This window comes from Ammodytes marinus (genome assembly GCF_949987685.1).
Source record: "Ammodytes marinus genome assembly, chromosome: 21".
Lineage (NCBI taxonomy): Eukaryota > Metazoa > Chordata > Actinopteri > Uranoscopiformes > Ammodytidae > Ammodytes > Ammodytes marinus.
In genome coordinates, this window is record NC_137225.1 from 2,845,881 (window position 1) to 2,867,680 (window position 21,800).

At 40.5% G+C, this 21,800-nt stretch overlaps 1 protein-coding gene across 1 annotated transcript in view; it reads left to right on the plus strand.

Moving 5' to 3' along the window:
* The first annotated feature begins 803 nt into the window (after nt 1–803).
* Nucleotides 804–21,800, plus strand: part of hccsb (holocytochrome c synthase b) — a 26,768-nt gene continuing 5,771 nt past the window's right edge. Inside the window, exons 1-8 of the mRNA XM_080050666.1 lie at nt 804–883; nt 2,131–2,248; nt 2,337–2,384; nt 5,070–5,117; nt 5,613–5,746; nt 6,438–6,586; nt 7,463–7,582; nt 7,754–7,840. Coding sequence (XP_079906792.1) covers nt 2,137–2,248; nt 2,337–2,384; nt 5,070–5,117; nt 5,613–5,746; nt 6,438–6,586; nt 7,463–7,582; nt 7,754–7,840 — 698 coding nt within the window. The 5' untranslated portion in view covers nt 804–883; nt 2,131–2,136. The remainder of the gene's footprint in view (nt 884–2,130; nt 2,249–2,336; nt 2,385–5,069; nt 5,118–5,612; nt 5,747–6,437; nt 6,587–7,462; nt 7,583–7,753; nt 7,841–21,800) is intronic.

The following is a 21,800-nucleotide window of genomic DNA, read 5'->3' on the forward strand; positions in this document are numbered from 1 at the left end:
ACACATAGGCCTACACTCACATAGACACTCACACACACTTGTGTCACATACCTCAGGTTTTGAACCTACATCTCTACGTCTCCAGGCACGCAGGCAGCGTCCTTTACCACTGAACCATCTTCAGCGCTGATGATTCATTTAGTTACAAGAGTGTAGGCAGTTCATTCTCTAAACAGCCAAGAAGGTGACGGGTCACACAGCCCTGTTCCAAGCTTGTTGTGCAAATAAGTTAGTTTGTGTAATGTTATCAACTTTCATTGACTGAATTCATTTAGTAATTGGGCTTATTAATATGACGGCGTATCAGGGCCACTGTGAGCAAGAATAAATAAATCTAAATTAAAGTCAGAAAACCTCTTCTGGCTCAGACCGGGAATCGAACCCATATATATTATTTGCATAAAAAGCTTGAAACAGGGCTGTACATATGATTTATGCCATTGTTTTCCTCTTAAAATGTACTCAGTTTGACATTGACAATTTCTCAACAAATTCTCCTAGTGGTATTTGGCGCCATCTAGTGGTTAGTAACAACTACAACAGGGTACTGGGTTTTGTAACCGAAGTTAGTGTGATCTGGTGAACTTTCTATAATGTATTAATACATATACTTAGGTTTCGGTTTATTCACTATTTCAAGAATAAGACAGATATTTACCAGTAATTCACCTTTGCTTTTGTCCATATCATGATGAGAGAAGAATTTCGGTTCATTATCACCAAATGTTTACGTATTTTCAGCGTGATGACGTGGATGGATACGTCATGGCATACGTGGGACACATGTAACTTACGTCTTGCGTAAAACTCCCATCTGCCCTGCACGTTGACATTGGGATAGTAACCTGACAGAACAACATTGTACAGCGGACTTCTCTAACAGGTCAGTTATTTCTCTCGCACTGTGCTGTAGTCTATGTGAACAGACAAGAACTCAACGCGGCACGCGGAAAGTATCGTTAACGTGCATTGTTTAAAGGACGTTACATCTAAAAGCAAAGAAGTCAAACCCATTAGCTAGCGTTAGCATAGCTGGTAGGCTGGCTAACGGGAAATGAAAGTAGCTACTTAGCCGGGTCGACAGGATTTTCCCTTCTCGTTTCACTTAATTCCTTCCAGTCTGTTAAAAGCCCAGTTTAAAGGGAGATGTTGGATGGTACATGAGTGTCTGTGAAAACAGGCTATTAGCTAGCGTTGCAAATTTAGCCAGGTTGTGTTGGACCAAAGCTTTGATGCTACTGTCAACCATGAGCGTTATCAAGGATAACTTCTGTTAGCGTCGTCAACCGGTTAGCATATTTCACATTAAAATAAGCATAAGGAGTCGCTTGAAACTTAAACTTTTGCATACGCTTGCATGTATCATAACACCAGGTACCAGCATGCTCTGTCACTGCGTTATCTTATGTTGCTTGTGTTTATTGCATCATGTTGCTCACCATAACTAATAGATCACAGAAATAAAGAAATTCAAATATATAATTGCATATTATTTCTCCATTAAAATATTGTACTGTAAGTGTTCTATTTATTTCCTTTGAGGTGCCTTTTACTTATATTCTTCAAAATGTTTCTGTTAACTGTATGTTCATTGTGTGCCCCATGATACCAGAGCAAACTCCTAGTATGTTTATAGAAATGTGTGTGTGCACATGGAACACCAGTTCTGATTCTGAATCAACTGTTTGTGGAGGCTGTTCTTTGCTTCCTTTGAGCAATTTGAGTCATGTGTCCTTGAAAGGTCAGACCAACACACCCTTAGAGGGTGGTTGGTTGGATGCTAAGATGATTTTCTGATAAATAAAGCCATAATAAAACCTTGTGTGTATGTAACTCCCCTAAAGCCCCTCTCTATCTGCCCTGATACATGTGTGTATACACAGGGGCCTATACTTATTGCTGTTGTACAAGGTTTGCTTAGTTGTCACTCCTAGTGCTAAACCCATTGGTAGATGTAATACCAGCCACCAGTAGTTTTACAACCAACACCCATCTGTCCGGTGCCGGGGATCAAACCAGCGACCTCATGCTTACTGGCCCTTTACTTTTAGGTCGTCCTTCCACCAGTGCATGTGACACAAAGTGTATGTATTGCCGGTCTTCAGTTCCATGTGTTTGTGTGTGTTTCAGGGCAGGATGGGAGCCTCCTTGTCCACACATCTTACTCCTACAGTGAGGGCTGAGGCCATGATGGCCGCCCCTCCTCAGGGCTGCCCCATGCACCAAGAAGCCCCACCTGCTGTCAAAGGTTCACAGGATATTCTACATTACTTCACATTGATTTTAATAATGTTTGATAACACTGTTGTTAACCCTTTGTCATTTGTGTCTTACAGTGTCTCCACCAGCAGAATGTCCCATGCATCAAGCTGAGCCTGTTAAAGGTATATTAACTTATTAATGCCATGCAGAGCAGGCTTATTCAATCATGACACGCCTCTACCACTTTAACAAACACTCTGTGGCAGCAGTGGATGCCCTACACGTTCTTGTTGTCTGTCATTTTGATGGACAGTGTCATACCTTTTTCGGTCAGAATCTTTATTAAACGTCATCATATATTTTAAATAAAATTAAGGCATATAAGTGCTGCTACTAGCAAGCGAGATGTGTGCTTGTGGTAGATAAATGCGCACATGTGCCTCCAAGCGTTTCTCTCCTCTGGTGTGTGTGTGTGTGTGTGTGTGTGTGTGTGTGTGTGTGTGTGTGTGTGTGTGTGTGTGTGTGTGTGTGTGTGTGTGTGTGTGTGTGTGTGTGTGTGTGTGTGTGTGTGTGTGTGTGTGTGTGTGTGTGTGTGTGTGTGTGTGTGTGTGTGTGTGTGTGTGTGTGTGTGTGTGTGTGTGTGTGTGTGTGTGTGACTATACAGCAGGGGTGGCCGGCTCGCGAGCCGCATGCGGCTCTTTGCCCAGCTTCGTGCGGCTCTTCAGTTCATATCAAATTATGTGATTATAATTTTTTTTTTTTTTTTTTTTTTTATACTTTTTTTTTGTGTGGGCCTATGTGTGTGCATGTTCGCAAACGTTTCATGCGGCTCTTACGTTCGTTTTACATGTCTATTATTTCATTTTTTATTTTATTAATGTGTAGGCCCTATGTGTAGGCCTATGCCTGTTCGCAAATGTTTAATTGAGGACGCAACATAACGTTCGCAAACGTTTGGTGCGGACGCAACATAAAACTGCCCGCTCAGCTTGGAGGGAGGTTTTCCGTGAGTGAACTATTTGTGTCAAGTTCGCTCCGAAACAGAGTGGGAGAGTTCATATTTTTTGTTGAACGTTATGGCCATTCTGCCTTATATGCCAGGTGTCATTTGCGCATTTCAAGGCTTCAAATCTTCGGCGCCACTTCAGCTCTCTCCATGCTAAAAGTAAGTCCCACAAAGCAACATGCATAGTAAGAGAAAAACGCTATTTTAAATTGTTATATTTTTGTTTGTGGACTTGGTTGAACTGAGAGTTTGTGTGTGAGGCAGTGCACACAATGTTCATTGTTGAAAATGACTGCCCTGTCGTCTTTAGTACTGCAGGAGTCCAGTCCTGTCATTATCACAGGGGTGGCCTTAACGATCTGGGGGCCCGTTTCAAGTCCTAGTGTGGGGCCCCCTGTTTTTTTTTTTTATTTTTTTTAATAAATAATGCTTGTGCATGCACGTGCAAGCTCCCCGCGAAAATAAAAACGCCCCCCCCCCAAAAAAAATCTTACTGGCCACCCCAGTGCCCCCCCCCCCCCCCAGTTCAAATGTTATTTTTTATTTTAATTTTATTTTTTTATTAAATTTTTTTCCTGATATGTATCCTAGTTCAGAGATGATATGTATTTTTTTTTCTTTCTTAACTTTTTTTGATAGGTAGTTGCCAAGTTCATCACACAAACTCCAATCCACTGATATGAGATCAGTTTGCAATTTTCAATTACTAAATTAATGGTAGGACTGTGGCCACTAGAACTGGTCTCTGGTCAGCAAAGGTCTTGAAAACAGCATAAGTGTGCTTGTGACATGCGTGCCACCCATGCATGTGTATAGGCACGTGTCCCAGCAGATTTTTGAAATCTGAATAAAAAATTAAAGTTTGTAGTTAGCGAGTGTAACATGTTCTTAGCAAGGGCAGACTTTCATAAATAAAGGTTTATTTTTTTAGCAAGATATTTGGTCAAAAGCTAGTGGTCATCCGTCCCTCTGTGCAGTTGTTAGGCATCTGGCTGCTAGCAAGTTATGTTGTCTTGCTAATTTTACTATTCATCTGAGCTGAAATAAATATTGACTTTTTCCTTTATTATCTTCGCCAGAATGCACCAGAATGCTTAGATTACATGTTAAAAACACAAAAAAAAATTCTGGGGGGGGATTGCCCCCAGACCCCCCTTCAGGGGTTTAGTTTTCTGACAAACATTACAATGGATGCTAACATGATTTGGGCATTTGGGATTATAAATCATCTTTGAATTGGTTGTACAGCATATCACATGCTATTCATTCAGGGGTGTGATGGCCGCCCCACTCCAACTCTGTGGCCCACCTTGGCCACCCCCAGTCAAAATTTCCTGGAATCGCCACTGTGTGTACCTGTGTGTACGATGTGGCTCTTTGCAGTAACACAGTAAAAAATGTGGCTCTTTGTCTCTGACTGGTTGGCCACCCCTGCTATACAGCATGCAGACAGGAGAGTAAACGAGCAGTAAGTAGACGCTGAACTGGTGACTAAAATAAAGGCTGCTCTATGGAATTATTTAGGATTCAGGGACATTGAACATAAAGAAGTGCTGTGAGAAACTTAGGAAGTTAAAGACTCTACATCACCGGGGCAACACAGCCAATCTATTGGTATGAACAGCTGAGAAGCATGATAAATGCATGAGAGTAGTGGCTCTAATCAATCAATTAGACAGATATAATAACCATTGCCTTTCGTCTGTATTAAAAAAAACTCCTGTTCCTGCGATGCATTGGCACACGCATGGAAATCAACGTATTTACGTAATCTGTTACGTCGATTACGTCTGCGTATTGGTCCAAACCTAATAATGTTTGATAACACTGTTGTTAACCCTTTGTCATTTGTGTCTTACAGTGTCTCCACCAGCAGAGTGTCCCATGCATCAAGCTGAGCCTGTTAAAGGTATATTAACTTAGAGATCAATGCCATGCAGAGCAGGCTTATTCAATCATGACACGCCTCTTTAACAAACACTCTGTGGCAACTTGCGCTAGACTTTCTTGTTGTCTTTCATTTTGAGGGACAGTGTCATACAATTTCGGTCAGAATATTTTATAAACCATCGTTATCATTTCAAATAAAAGTAAGACATATTTGATGGAATTAGATGTCCACACAAGTTTGCAAAGTTAACTTTTAAAGGCATGAAAGAATAATAACAGAAACCGTGTCAGTGCTTAATATGGACTAAGCCAGACTGAATTCTTTTTTTGTTTTCATTCACTGACAGCAGAGGAAGCTCTGAGCACTTTGACCATTACATATCAAGACATTTACATAATAGGCCATTTACAAATTTTAAAGTATGAACAAACTATTTAACAGAAACATACTAAATAGAAGTGTGTGGCCCCTTGTGTACCCTTGGCCTAACGTCCCCCTCTCTTCTTCCTCCAGTGTCTCCTCCACCAGAGTGTCCCATGCACCAGAAAGAAGCCGGCCCCGCTCACCAGGACCGGGCCTATGAGTTTGTGGAGTGTCCCATGAAAGCTGCAGCAGCCAACAACAGTGACATCGACCCATCAAACATGGTACCAGCAACTTTTATATGGAGGGAGAGGAATTCAAGAATAAAAACCAGGCAAAGCATTTCTGTCTATACTGTAAATTGAAACTCATGTCTGTTAGCTGAGAGCATCAGGCCCATACATGTATATTTTAGTTCTCCTTGTTGATCAGTTATGTGTCTTTGAACTGTGTTTTCAATCTTCTTTTCACATTGTCACTTTACAGCAAATATTAACTTTATTTTTAAAGCTTTTTATATACAATAAAACAGACAACACACTAACAACTACAGCACAAACAGAAGACTATTGCCTTTCTTCCACCCAGCAGCTCGGGTCAGCTCGCTTATTTTGGGACCTTACTAAATTTTTGGCAATGGAAACGCCAAAATAAGCGTACTGAGCCGCACCAAACCAATCTGCTCTGCTCAGTGGAAACTAGGCATAAAAGAACCTAGCTTGAAGGTGGATTGCCTGAACATCCGTCAGTATTAAGGAGAAAGCAATACAGTGTGAATGAAATCAAATAAAAATACAAACGGCAGCAGAAAACATAACTAAAGATTCCCTCTTTAATTTCATATTTATTTTAAAGCTGTTGTATTGTCTTACCTCTGTGTGTGTGTGTGTGTCTGTTTGTCTGTCTGTCTGTCTGTCTGTCTGTCTGTCTGTCTGTATGTTTTTCTTTGTGTGTGTTTTGTGTGTGTGTGTACAGATGCCTCCTCCCAACCAGGTCCCGGCTTCAGACCAGCCCTTCCCCCTGCCCACTAACAGAGAGGAGTCCACCATTCCCCGTCACAACGGGGAGAAGAACTGGGTCTACCCTTCAGAGCAGATGTTCTGGAACGCCATGCTGCGCAAAGGGTCAGACTTTCTCCTGTCTCTCTGTGTATATGGAGCGTAGCACCAATAGTAGGGCTTCTCCATTATCCCGTACAAACCTTTTCATTCCAGCCTTCACCTCTTACTGTTTTGGGGAAAGAGCAGTTGTGTTAGCCGTGCCAGCTGACGTGTACATTCATATTTATATATGAATATATTAGTTGAACTGTTGGGTGAAAAGAAGGGGGAAGCGGACATGAGTATTGTCACCACATATACAAGAATATATGGTTTGGTTGAGTACAAGAAGGAAAACTAGAGAATGCATGAGATAACATCTATACAATGTATATTGAAACAATGAAGCCACTTGCAAATTATGTGAAATTACAGTATATATACAGTATATTAACAATATACAATGCTCCATTTTTATTTTAAAATAAAAAGCTCAAAACTGCATCTTCACAGAAAAAGGCAATGAATAAATGCATTGTTAGGACATCGACAATGGCATATAATAAGGCCACAGTTCTAATTCTACAGATTTCCTGGAATTTATGATTATATTCCTGATGTTCCTTTTGAAGAAAACACTATTATTGTTATTAAACAAAACAAATCTTCATTTGGCTTAATGGCCAAATATTAAAGGCCTACTTCACCGGTTGGAATATGAAGGTGTATTGAACTCGGAGATCCTGTGAAGTATAAATGTGCAAAAAAAAATTAAATCTGTAATTAAATCAATACACCTTCATGTTCCAACCGGTGAAGTAGGCCTTTAAGTCTGCATACAGCACCTTAATGGTTGCTTTGTAGAGCTGCAGTGTAGAGGTAGCACATTCACTCTGGTTGCTTTGGTTACTTTGGGAGTTCATTGTGTGTTTTAACTGCGAGTCTCTGTTTGAACTGTAGATGGCGCTGGCGTGAGGATGACCTCGCTTCTGATGACATGAGCAACATCATTAAAATCCACAACACCAACAACGAGCAGGCCTGGCAGGAGATCCTCAAGTGGGAAGCAATGCATGCTGGGTGAGTTGACAACTAGAAAAACACACAGCTTACCATTCACTTTCTAACAGCGGCCTTGGACTAATGTCATCAAATCAAAAGTCACTATTCATCCAACTCCAAACAACATGTCCTCTATATACCGTACCCTATCGCGTTATGTAATGAATGTCTTACCTTGTCTCCCTGCAGTGAGTGTCCATGTGGGCCGTCCCTCAAGAGGTTTGGTGGTAAAGCTAAAGAGTTCTCACCCAGAGCCCGCATCCGCCACTGGATGGGGTGAGCTGCTTCTCTTTTATCTGACTGAATTATACTTGTTAAAGGAACAAGCTTTTTTTGATAAAGAAATGGGAAATGGTTGCTCATCCAGGTTAGCTTAGCTCAAACACTGGTAGTCAAGGGGAGAGAGCCTAAGTATAACATTTACAACATCACTAAACGCTCCTGTGTGCTTGTTAGGACTTGATTATTTACCATGTTATAGTGTGCTCTTTGTTTTTATGGATTCTAAGAGATTTTGACAACAAGCGTTCTCCGGAACAAACGAGAGCTGAATATTTACTGGAGAATGCTTCCCTCTGCTGGTCAGTAATGGCAGGTGCAAATTAACTTCCTAACCAATTACAACAATCCCAATTTCAGATTCTTCAGCAATAGCAATGATAATCGAAAACTTTTTAATTAGGGCTGTCAAAATGAACGCGGGTTAATTAGTGTGATTAATTTCTGGAATTAACGCGTTAATTTTTTTAACGCATGTGCAGAACATAGACAGAATGATCCGCCCAGTACATTCCACCCGCTGTGTACTACAGTCACTCTAACGTTGTGGCTGACCCAGGATCAGGCCCCCAGACTTCTGCCTTCTTCGGGCAGCCAGCATGGACATGTGGCCAAGCCATGGTATCAATGGGCTTGTGGGAGGAGCTTATTTGCGTGCGGCCCGGAGGCAGAAATCCCCGTCCACTACAATACAAGCGGCGAACAAGATTGTGTCTCTGCGAAATGTATCTGGATATTGATCATAGGCTCATACTTATCTTTAGACCATATACTAATAAAATGGAAGTTTTCTCATTTCAAAACGCCACCTCAAGCGTTTTATTAGCCCAACGGCTTTAAACGGCTTTCAGTGGGCAGCTGAACAGAGTCGTAGTGAAACAAAGGTTTCGGCCCGGCCTCACGTCAGGAAAATAAAATTAATTCTTACTCATTCTGATAAGGCAATTGCGTTCACAGCTACAACAATGGTCTTATAGGAAAACTTAGAAAAATAGAAACAGCTAACTTAAGCATTTGAACCTTTGTTTGGTTTATTTCAATAGTTAACTTAAGCACCATGGACCTATAAAGATGTAACACGCTATCAAAACAGCGCTAGCCCACTAGTTTGGTTTAGACGGCTGGAGGAATCTTCGTTTAGAACTTGTTAACCACTATATTACTTTACAAAAACGGAGTGTAATTTAAAGATCGCATATAGCGAATCATCGGGTGGTTAGTGACTTATACGCCTATGGTCGGTAAACAATGCAACTGTGCTCGCTAAGACCTTTAGCTTACAATGCTACATAACGAGAATTATTCTACATCCGCCTCCAGTCCGCTACGCTTGCCGCCCTCTTTCTTGATAGGTCCATAATGCCGCTACGTCCATGCTACGTCATGCTTCCGGGCCGCATGCATTTCTGGATTAGTGGGCGGCAGTTGCTCTCGGAAGCAACAGGAGAAACATTCTGCTCCGTTCACAGGAGGAAACAAACGTCTGCAGTTTGCAGAGGTGTGTGCGATTAATACCTGACATCAACATAACGTCGGCTTTCTGTTACAAATGAACAGTCCCATAGAACGTGGTCGCGCGTACACACACTGCAATCAGGTTGTATTCAGGGATGCAAAACCATGGATTCACCAAGTAAATGCCATTCTATAGCCTATCCTATATTTTCTCAAAGACAGTAATAGTTAGCCAAATTGAAGTATGGTGTGGTAGCATATTTTTTTGTTGATTATAATTTATTTGCAGTATTTACACCATCCAACACATCATTTGGATTTTCAATTAATAAAAAACTACATTTAAATGTATATATTCACCTTCTGTCCTTTATCGTTCCATTCATACAACAATATACAGAGAAAATGGTAATTTTTCGGGCCTATTTCGAATGGTAGAATTAATAGTGATTAATCCACAGAATCCTGTTAAATACTTATTTCACTCAATGAAATGCAAAATAATTTCAATCTTTTTTATGTGATTTTCTGGATTTTCTTTTTGATATTCTGTTTATCACTGTTAAAATAAACCTAGCTTTAAAATTATAGACCGTTCATTTCATTGTAAGTGGGCACACTTACAAAATCAGGGGATCAAATACTTATTTCCTCCACTGTGTATTTTAACATTTTGAACCACACAGACAAACACAACCTTGATGTCATGCAGCTGTATCTATTATTCATATATATATATATATATATATATATATATATATATATATATATATATATATATATATATAACCTTATTGACAAAGGCAGACGGATGCAAAAATATGATGGCATTTTTATTTTTTTGAAATTTATTTTTTTGAATTTAAGGTGACAGAGAGAGACAGAAAATGGTTGAAAAGAAAGGGATGAGGGAGGTAGAGAGAAGGGAGTGGAATGAGGGACGGGGTGAGGAAATGGAGGGATGAATAGAATGAAGGTGGAAACTGTTTGAAGAAAAATATAATGGTTGGTGTGATTTTTTTGTGAGTCTCATGTTGTGTATTTTCTGTTGTTTGAGCCTCAAACTGAAGGATATTTTCTGTCACTATGAGAGGCAATAAAGTGTTTGTGAATTGAATTGAAAGAGGAGGATTCAGGGGTGATGAGATGGAGAGATGAATAGAATGAGACTGGAAAGGGGAGGTGAAGAAAATATATAAAGAGTGGATAGAGTGAATGAAGGGCTCCAAGGGGTAAGATTGGAGAGGTCTGTTGTTAAGAGGGAGCTATACTGTTGTTGAATTACCAGCGGTCTCCTCCACCTTCAATTCTCCCTCCCGCTTCTCCTTCTTACTCCAAAATCCCTTCTTTCTCTTGTTCATCTTCACCATTTTCTCTCTCTCTTTCTCCATCTTATCCTCTTTCTCTATGTTCTTCTTTATTTCATCCTCCTCTTTGTCCTTTATTTTAATTTTTTCTTTGTGTTTACTTTTTTTCTTGTCTTGCTCGACCACCTGTGTCTGTCCGGTCGTCACCCTCCTAACGTGAGACCAGAAGCTCCTGTTGTTTTTCACACAGACTTTCTCCTCCAGTTTGTCCTTCTCCTCCTCCAAATATCGTACACTTGTTTCCAAGCCCTGTACTATCGCCACCATGTTTGTTTTGGCTTCTTCTAAGCTTTTTACTTGAGTCTCCAAGTCCTCTAGTTCGTCTTCCAGTTCATTCTTATGGAACTCCACCTTCATAACTTTACTCTCTAAGTTCCAATTTTTTTGCTCCAGCTGTATGATCTTCGTTTCTAAGCTGCTTGCTTTCTCCACCATTTTACTATTTTCTTCCTTTATGGTGTGTAGTTTAGTCGTCAAACAAATATTTTTTTCATCTTGTTCTTTTAACTCCTTCTCCATCTGTTGAGATCTGTCCTCATTGCATTGCAGAATCTGTTCCACGTTCTTCTTCTCTCCCTCCAAACGCAGTACACTTGTTTCCAAGCAAATGACTCTCTCCGCCATTTTCTTCTTGTCTTCTTTTATGGTTTTTACAGAACTCTTCAAGCTCACATTTCTTTCCTCAAGTTCTCTAAACTCCTTCTCCACCTGTTTGCCCATTCCCGCAATGCATTTCACCTGGTCCACCATTTTCCTTTTTTCTTCTTTCTGGTGTTGTATTGTTGTTTCCAGGGTGTGTACTCTTTCCTTGAGGGCTTTATTCCCTCCCTCCACCTGCACAACTTTCATGTCCAAGCTGTGTACTTTCAGCTCCATTCTTTCCTTTTCTTCCTCTAGGCTTTTTACAGTTGCCTCCAAGCACAGATTTCTATCTTCAATTTTCTTCTTCTCTTCTTTTATCTGTGTTGACATCTTCTTGGCACTGTTCTCTTTCTCCTCTAGTATGTCCTTCATTTGGTCCTCCACCCATTTCATACTGTCCTGCCAGCTCTGGTCTTGTTCAGCCAAATCCTTGCTGAACTTCTCCTCGCGAGCGATGTACTTGGCCTGCCAGGCGGCCTCGCTCTTTAAGATATCAACTTCTGCGCTCAAGATCCTTTCAGAAAGCGCTTTATTCTCTGCCTCCAGTCTTGCAACCATAGCATCAAACTCCTGCTTGTTTTGGCTTTTTAGAAGATCCATTTGAACCTCTTTAAGATTCAGATCTTGTCTTAATCCGGAGATCGTCTCTTCAAAAACCTTGGTGGCCTCTTGGTTCTTTTCCCGCTCCCCTTGGAACTGCTTCTCTTTGGTCTCAAGAAGCTTTTGCAGTCGGTTTATTTCCACTTTGTTCCTCTGCAGGCAGGGCTGTAAACTAGCGGTCGCCACTCGCCAAATGCGACCAAAATATTCCCCTGGCGACTTAATTTTGGAGGGATACATGCCACTGGGGCGGGTAAAAGTTTGTCCCGATGGTCGTGCTCTTGCGATAAATTATGCATGATAGAACAAAACATTGTAGTAGCTGTAAACTGATCAATTATGACGGTAGCAAACGTCAAGCTAAACTGGTGATTTGTTGTGTGTCACACTGAAGTAGCTCCCCCGACGTCACCGCTGTAGAAAATAAGTTCCCCCGAAGAAACGTAGCGTGCGCGTCACCGCCATAGAATGTGAAGAACGCCGCTCTTTAAAAGTTTTGGCGCAGCAAAAGCAGTTTGAGCGCAGCAATGGAGCTCTAAATAGATACTGGATCGGATTGGTCCCATTTTTAGTTCTGATGAGTAATAAGTAATGAGTGTAGGGCTGCAACAACGAATCGATAAAATCGATTAGTAAAAGCGTTGGCAACGAATTTGGTCATCGATTCGTTGAGTCGCGCGATTAATAAATCACTTGCAGGCGCGGCACTGTTTACATCCAGCCGCCGACAGGTTCATGCACACCCACAGCGAGCCTTCCGCACGTGAAGCGGTGCTAGAAAGCTATAGTGTGAGCGGCCACAGCTTGTATTTTTTTGGTCATATCTAACACTGGACTGCAGGCCTATATAAAAGTGTTGTACCTTTGCTGTATTTGGGTTTAAAAAAACTCCTTCAACTCAGTATCCGTCTAGTCCAAAAAAACTCTGTCAGCTGCTGCTGCTGCAGACTGTGTGCAGACGGGCTCGGAGAGTCGGCATCGGCGCATCAACAGTCATTCAAAGCAGCGGCAGTAATCACACAACCGAACGGTGTAGAAAGTCCCGTCAGTTAAAAATAGTAATCCAGTTTTTAAATCCATGTTAAAATCGGAAGGATAGCTAGTTATCTTAAAAAAAGTAGCAAACATGTCAACTGTGATGTGTTCAGGCCGGCTCAGTAATATGATAGATGTGTTCAAATGCAACACAAAAAAAAAGAAATTTTAGATTTTGGCGATTTTCCCAGCAATATAAAATAGATAGTAAAGATGGAATTATGACCTGTTTAATGTCCTATCTTGAGCTATGATCATATCAGCAATTAAAGCAATAATACAAGTTCTATTTCAACAAAATAATAGAAAAGTATCAATAGTGATATCAATAAAGACTTGAATCGTTAAGGAGTCTCAAATGGTATCACTATCCATAAAAATTAACGATCTCCTGTCATCTGAGAGAAATTAAGATGATTTAATTGTTAAACCGTTAGTATTTACTGGTTAAAAATCTTATCGGTCGACTGGTTTACCATGGACATCCCTTATACTGTATAAATGTATATCATACATTGTATGTTTTTTTTGTGTTATCCCAGTTAGGTTTATTATTCATTTTTTATCATTTAATATTACTTTTAATTGTTCCGGGACATTGGAGCAATAACCTGGTGTTTTGACACTGCAGTCTGCACTGTTTTTTTTAATCCGATTCATCGATTAATCGAAAAAATAATCGACCGATTAATCGATTATTAAAATAATCGTTAGTTGCAGCCCTAAATGAGTGTTTCCTTTGTCACAGTTTTGCACTGTTAAAGTTTTAAATGTGCAATGTTTGAAATGAAATGAATGAAACTAAATTAATATAATATTAAAATGTATTTCTAAATATTACTTTGGCCTCTTTTCTAAGCATGTACTGCTATATAATACTGTTATCTCAATGAAAAGTACTGAAACAGATGTATATATGCAACAAAAAGAGGCAATTTATTATTTGGCCGGTAAAAAATGTACTTGGCCGGTAGATTCTTTCATCTACCGGTCCCCTTGGCAGGTGAGCCAAAAAGTTAGTTTACAGCCCTGTCTGCAGGTTCTTGCTGAACCGTTCCTTCTGAGCATCCATCTTGCCCTGGTTCTCCCACATGGCGTCTATCTGGCTCTTCAGATGGTGGATCTCAGTTTGAGCTTCACGGAGGGAGTTCTGTAAATCCACGTTCACGTCTTGGCGTCTTGGTCTCCTGCTGCCCTGACCAACACATCCGTCCCTGTGTCTCGGGGTTTGTCTTTGAGTCATGTCTGGTTCTGCTCTGGACTGTTGCTGTCTGTCGTTGTTGCAGACGATTGTCCTGGCAGATTGACCCTTCTGGACTGTTATAAACATGACTTGTATGTAGTCGAGACAACAAGTTAGTTTTAGTCTATTGGGTTCTAAGGTTCCTATAGTAGACAGTAGTAGTGGCTGTCTGTAGTAGGCCTACACTGTATTGTCTGCTGTAGACTGTGGTTGTTTGTAGATGTGTTTCCTAGTAGTAGATTCCTTGTTGACTGTGAAACACTTTGTATGCACTTGATACGATGATGAGTAAGTTTTACTCTGTTAAGTTCTAAAGGTGCTCCTATTTATAAGTTTTCAGAGTTCTAGAATGTTGTGTTGTAACAAACAAAAGGTGTTTGAATGTTGTGATGTCATTATAAGATCAAAGGATCAAAGAAAACATGATGTAAGAGGCTAAGATCAAAAGGCTTCAACATTCTAGAACTTATATAGTTACAACATTCCAATAACTTTCTTTTGTTACAGCACCTTTAGAACCCGACAGAGTAAAACGTACTCATCATCGTATCAAGTGCATACAAAGTGTTTCACAGTCAACAAGGAATCTACTACTAGGAAACACATCTACAAACAACCACAGTCTACAGCAGACAATACAGTGTAGGCCTACTACAGACAGCCACTACTACTGTCTACTATAGGAACCTTAGAACCCAATAGAATAAAACTAACTTGTTGTCTCGACTACATACAAGTCATGTTTATAACAGTCCAGAAGGGTCAATCTGCCAGGACAATCGTCTGCAACAACGACAGACGGCAACAGTCCAGAGCAGAACCAGACATGACTCAAAGACAAACCCCGAGACACAGGGACGGATGTGTTGGTCAGGGCAGCAGGAGACCAAGACGCCAAGACGTGAACGTGGATTTACAGAACTCCCTCCGTGAAGCTCAAACTGAGATCCACCATCTGAAGAGCCAGATAGACGCCATGTGGGAGAACCAGGGCAAGATGGATGCTCAGAAGGAACGGTTCAGCAAGAACCTGCAGAGGAACAAAGTGGAAATAAACCGACTGCAAAAGCTTCTTGAGACCAAAGAGAAGCAGTTCCAAGGGGAGCGGGAAAAGAACCAAGAGGCCACCAAGGTTTTAGAAGAGACGATCTCCGGATTAAGACAAGATCTGAATCTTAAAGAGGTTCAAATGGATCTTCTAAAACGCCAAAACAAGCAGGAGTTTGATGCTATGGTTGCAAGACTGGAGGCAGAGAATAAAGCGCTTTCTGAAAGGATCTTGAGCGCAGAAGTTGATATCTTAAAGAGCGAGGCCGCCTGGCAGGCCAAGTACATCGCTCGCGAGGAGAAGTTCAGCAAGGATTTGGCTGAACAAGACCAGAGCTGGCAGGACAGTATGAAATGGGTGGAGGACCAAATGAAAGACATACTAGAGGAGAAAGAGAACAGTGCCAAGAAGATGTCAACACAGATAAAAGAAGAGAAGAAGAAAATTGAAGATAGAAATCTGTGCTTGGAGGCAACTGTAAAAAGCCTAGAGGAAGAAAAGGAAAGAATGGAGCTGAAAGTACACAGCTTGGACATGAAAGTTGTGCAGGTGGAGGGAGGGAATAAAGCCCTCAAGGAAAGAGTACACACCCTGGAAACAACAATACAACACCAGAAAGAAGAAAAAAGGAAAATGGTGGACCAGGTGAAATGCATTGCGGTAATGGGCAAACAGGTGGAGAAGGAGTTTAGAGAACTTGAGGAAAGAAATGTGAGCTTGAAGAGTTCTGTAAAAACCATAAAAGAAGACAAGAAGAAAATGGCGGAGAGAGTCATTTGCTTGGAAACAAGTGTACTGCGTTTGGAGGGAGAGAAGAAGAACGTGGAACAGATTCTGCAATGCAATGAGGACAGATCTCAACAGATGGAGAAGGAGTTAAAAGAACAAGATGAAAAAAATATTTGTTTGACGACTAAACTACACACCATAAAGGAAGAAAATAGTAAAATGGTGGAGAAAGCAAGCAGCTTAGAAACGAAGATCATACAGCTGGAGCAAAAAAATTGGAACTTAGAGACTAAAGTTATGAAGGTGGAGTTCCATAAGAATGAACTGGAAGACGAACTAGAGGACTTGGAGACTCAAGTAAAAAGCTTAGAAGAAGCCAAAACAAACATGGCGGCGATAGTACAGGGCTTGGAAACAAGTGTACGATATTTGGAGGAGGAGAAGGACAAACTGGAGGAGAAAGTCTGTGTGAAAAACCACAGGAGCTTCTGGTCTCACGTTAGGAGGGTGACGACCGGACAGACACAGGTGGTCGAGCAAGACAAGAAAAAAAGTAAACGCAAAGAAAAAATTAAAATAAAGGACAAAGAGGAGGATGAAATAAAGAAGAACATAGAGAAAGAGGATAAGGTGGAGAAAGAGAGAAAGAAGAACAAGAGAAAGAAGGGATTTTGGAGCAAGAAGGAGAAGTGTGACGGTGACTGGAAGGTGGAGGAGGCTGCTGGTAATTCAACAACAGCTCCCTCCTAGTCCAGACCTCTCCAATCTTACCCCTTGGAGACCTTCATTCACTCTATCCACTCTTTATACATTTTCTTCACCTCCCCTTTCCACACTCAATCTATTCATCTCTCCATCTCCTCACCCTTGAATCCTCCTCTTTCAATTAAATTCACTAACAGAAATTTCCTTCAGTTTGAGGCTCAAAACAACATGAATACAACATAAGACTCAAATGAAATCCCACCAACCGTTAAGTTTTTCTTCAAACAGTTTTCACCCTCATTCTATTCATCCCTCCAACTCCTCACCCCGTCCCTCATTCCACTCCCTTCTCTCTACCTCCCTAATCCCTTTCTTTTCCACCATTTTCTCTATCTCTCACAAGAAAATAAAAATTAAATAAAAAAAATTCCATCATATTTTTGCATATGTCTGCCTCTGTGATATATATAGAATAAATACAACAGCATGACATTATGGTTTCTAAAAATAAGTTCTGGGGTCTGTTTATAGTTCAAAATGTTTTAAACATCAATAGCTGAATAGATCTGCCATGTGTTCCAAATCATATACTTTTTCTTTCGACTAGCACTAAGTGGCGGCAGTGGCGAATTGTGTAGGGTGGTCGTCCTCTGGATTGCAGGGTTGGAGGTTTGATCCCCCGTCTCCCGCCACATGTCCAAGTGTCCCTGGGCAAGTCACTGAACCCCACACATCTGGAGCACAATTATCCCCTTAAATTTAATTTTATCATTATTATGTCAAATATATGACACTTTTTATCTTCTCACGACGTCCAAAACACTGTCTCTTCAGAGAAGGTTTCAATCTTTCATATGCAATAAAACCTAGTAGAAATTTACTTTAATGATTTAAAAAGAGCTTTTTTCATCAAAGCAACACTAAATAATCTCTCATATCAAAACAGTTTTTCCACAACACATTCATGTTTTATAAGGATTCTAAGTGGTGGGTCAGACATTTCATTATGTAAAATGTAATAAAATCAGGCGAAATAAGGGGCAGCTGTCACTTTGAAGGACCTCTTGTCAAATTCTACCTCTGCAAAGCACATTAGAGTCAGACAGGCTCTGATAAGTGTTGTAGTTTTAGAATATTTTACATTCCGAATCTTAAGTCCTGTGTCACAACCATGATATGTCAACACCGACTTACAATTTCTGAAGAAGTGATTTGAAATGTTTTGATCATTTTATTTTCCTGAAGTAGTTCATACTAGCACCTATCATCAACAGAAAAACCAAATGGCTACTAGATAAATTCCACTTGTTATGTTTAAGAAACGTTAAATATGTCAACACCGTCAGACAGGAAATCTGACGGTGGTGATGGGCCAATGACGGTACAAAAACTAAAACTGGGAGGTTGTGTCAAAGCTTAGCTCAGTAGCTTAGTATATGTTGGATACATACATGTAATTTAATTTGCCTAAACATAGGGTTTGTATTTTTTCAACATTGCACCCTGTTTTGTCCCACTTCTCAAGAATCACTAGTATATTTAGACTGGCTCCCCTTGACTAACAGTGTTTGAGCTAAGCTAACCTGTATGAGCGACCTTTGCCCATTTCTATATAATAAATGCATGCACGCTTACAGGAACCGTTTCTTGAGCTAGAGAGTGAGGCATAAAGCTAGAAATCTAAAATGTTCAACTTTTCCTTTAACCTCAGATATACACTCGTTTTATACAGTGCTGTTTGAAAGTTTGTGAACCCCTTGAGCATTTTGGAATTGTATTGTGTTTAACCATTATTAATACATTTTTTATCAATACCAGTATTTTTTATATGAAATAACAGATTATTATCAATCAATTATCAATTCAATTTTTTTTTTTTCAGAAATCAATTGTTAAAAGAGATATAACAAATTATTTGCCAGCTGTATCTGCAAAAGTTTGTGAACCCTGAGCTGCATTGCTTAAATCGAGCAGGTAAAAACTATCAGGTGGGCCAAACTGATTGATGAAATAGACCAATGTAGTGAGAGATCTTTAGGGAAGAAATTTGGTGGCACAAGGTAAAACAAAGAAAAAACCAAGTCAGTCTAGGCTCACCAAAGTGAACCCATACAGGTCAGACATGCTAAAAGGGGAAAAAAATCTCAGAGGATCTCAGGAATAGAGTTATGATGTTGCACATTTGTCTGGGGACAGCTATAAATTCATATAAAATTGTTTGAGCTCCATCGGTCCACCGTGAGGCAAATCATCTACAAATGGAGAGCTTTAAGAGTGACTTAACATCTGCCTAGAAGTGGACTTCCTTCAAAAATATCCTCAAGCGCCACAAGAAAAGTAATTTTTCTGGTAAAAGCCAACCCAAACATTACATCTGGAGATTTGCAGACCATTGGCCACCACCGTTCTTCACTTGGGAGAAGGTTCTCTTGGTGGTAGGCAGAGTTGCATTTTTGCCCAAACATGGTGGTTTTGGTTATGACCAAACAGTTACATTTTTGACTAATCTGTCCACAGAATAATTCTTCAGGTGTCCCCAGGTGCTCTCTGGCAAAGTTGTGACAAGCAGTTTTGTTCTTTTTTGAGAGCAGAGGCTTCTTCAGCAACCCTCCCATGAAAGCCATGTTGACTGTGTGTTCTCCTTATTGTGGAACCATGCACATCTGTCCCAGATGCTGCAAGAGAGGTCTGCAAATCTCCAGATGTAATGTTTGGGTTGGCTTTTAACTGAAAAATCACTTTTTTTGTGCTTGTGGATATTTTTGAAGGAAGTCTACTTCTAGGCAGATGTTAAAGCTCCCATATTATACACTTTTCGGTTCTATTATACACCATATTATATGGTCTTAGTGGTCCCTAATACGTTTTTCTTTAATTGTTTGCTGAAAAAAACTTTCAGATAATTTATTGTACTATGCTGATGTTCAGCTAATCTCACAATGGCCTATTTTTTAAAAAAGAGTTGCAGGTCCCCTCGTAAATATACAATCTTTGAGCTCCCCCGCCCCCTGTCCGGAAGCGAAGCCAGATACGCCTCGCCCTCTGTCTGTCAGGGCCGTGGACCAATAAGAAATAGGGGTGTGGGCTGCACAGTGGAAGCTTCTGGCTTTACGGTTTGTGAGGTCAGAAAAGGGAATAATTCTGACTGGAGTGTTTTTGGGGGGAGGGGTGGGGGTTTCAGAAAAGGGGAGAGTGAGAAAAGGAGAGATTGTTATTTTTTTTTATATTTTGGCAGTCTCTAGGCACACCGTGGACGCATGGATATGTTGGAACACATTTAAAAAGTGCATTTAGCATAATATGGGACCTTTAAAGGTCACATATTATGCTAAATGCACTTTTTAAATGTGTTCTAACATATCCATGGGTCCACGGTGTGCCTAGAGACTGCCAAAATATTTAAAAAAATAACACTCTCCTTTTCTCACTCTCCCCCTTTCTGAAACCACCACCCCTCCCCCACCCAATATACTCAAGTCAGAATTCTCCCCTTTTCTGACCTCACAAACTGGAAAGCCAGAAGCTTCCACTGTGCAGCCCACACCCCTATTTCTTATTGGTCCACGGCCCTGACAGACAGAGGGCGAGGCGTATCTGGCTTCGCTTCCGGACAGGGGGCGGGGGGAGCTCAAAGATTGTATATTTACGAGGGGAGCTGCAGCTCTTTTAAAAAAAAATAGGCCATTGTGAGATTAGCTGAACATCAGCATAGTACAATAAATTATCTGAAAGTTTTTTTCAGCAAACAATTAAAGAAAAACGTATTAGGGACCACTAAGACCATATAATATGGTGTATAATAGAACCGAAAAGTGTATAATATGGGAGCTTTAAGTCACTCTTAAAGCTCTCCATTTGTAGATGATTTGCCTCACGGTGGACCGATGGAGCGCAAACTTTGTTTTAAATAATTTATAGCTGTCCCCAGACAAATGGGGACATCACAACTCTATTCCTGAGATCCTCTGAGATTGTTTTCCCTTTTGGCATGTCTGACCTGTATGGGTTCACTTTGGTGAGCCTAAACTAACCTGGTTTTATATCTGTTTTATCTAGTGCCACCCAATTTCTTCCCTAAAGATCTCTCATTACATTGGTCTATTTCATCAATAGGTTTGGCCCACCTGATTGTTTTACCTGCTCGATTTAAGCAATGCAGCTCAGGGTTCACAAACTTTTGCAGATACAACAGTTGGCCAATCATTTGTTTTATCTCTTTTAACAATTTATTTCTGGAAAAGAAAAATGTTGAATTGATAAACAAACAACTGTTATTTCTAGGGCTGTCAAGCGATTAAAAAAAATTATCTAATTAATTACAGGCTCTGTGATTAATTAATCTAAATGAATCGCATACTTATATGACACTTTTATGCCTGTTTATAAACAACTGTAGGCCTATAGGCTACCATTCCTCTCTCTCTCTCTCTCTCGTAAATTCGGTCTCCTCCCTTCAGCCAGGTTTCTACATGAAATTTCTACATTAGGAACTACTAGCGCCGGAGAAAAAAAACACAAAAAAACACGCAGGCTAAATGACGCACACACACACAAAGGAGGAAAAAAGACAGGCATATGCTAGGAAGAGTGAGTGGGGGCGGGTGTCCGTTAGCAGGAGACGATCGCAGCTAGCAAACAAAAGTGAGACACGGAGGAAGATTGAGAGATACTGTTTTGAACCTACATTGTTAATTAGGCACCCACTAAATCAATAATGCACAGACACGGCGGAGAATAACATAAGACGTATTCCTACCTTATTTGCCCGGAGCAGCCCATAACACATCCATAGAGCCCTCGGACCCTTTCCCCTGCTTCTTTCTCTTTAATCCCGTGCGGACCGTGTCCGCAAGCTACAAGTGCAGCTCCGCTATCGTCTCACCTCTTTTGCACAAGGACAAAGGGCAATATAGAAGTGCGATTAATCTGCGTTATTTTTCTGTGATTAATTAATCGAAATTAACGCGTTAATTTGACAGCCCTAGTTATTTCATATAAAAAATACTGGTATTGATAAAAATGAATTAATAATGGTTAAACACAATAAAATTCCAAAATGCTCAAGGGGTTCCCAAACTTTCAAACAGCACTGTATGTAGGAGTCATGTATATCGTATTAGTTGTCTTACGATA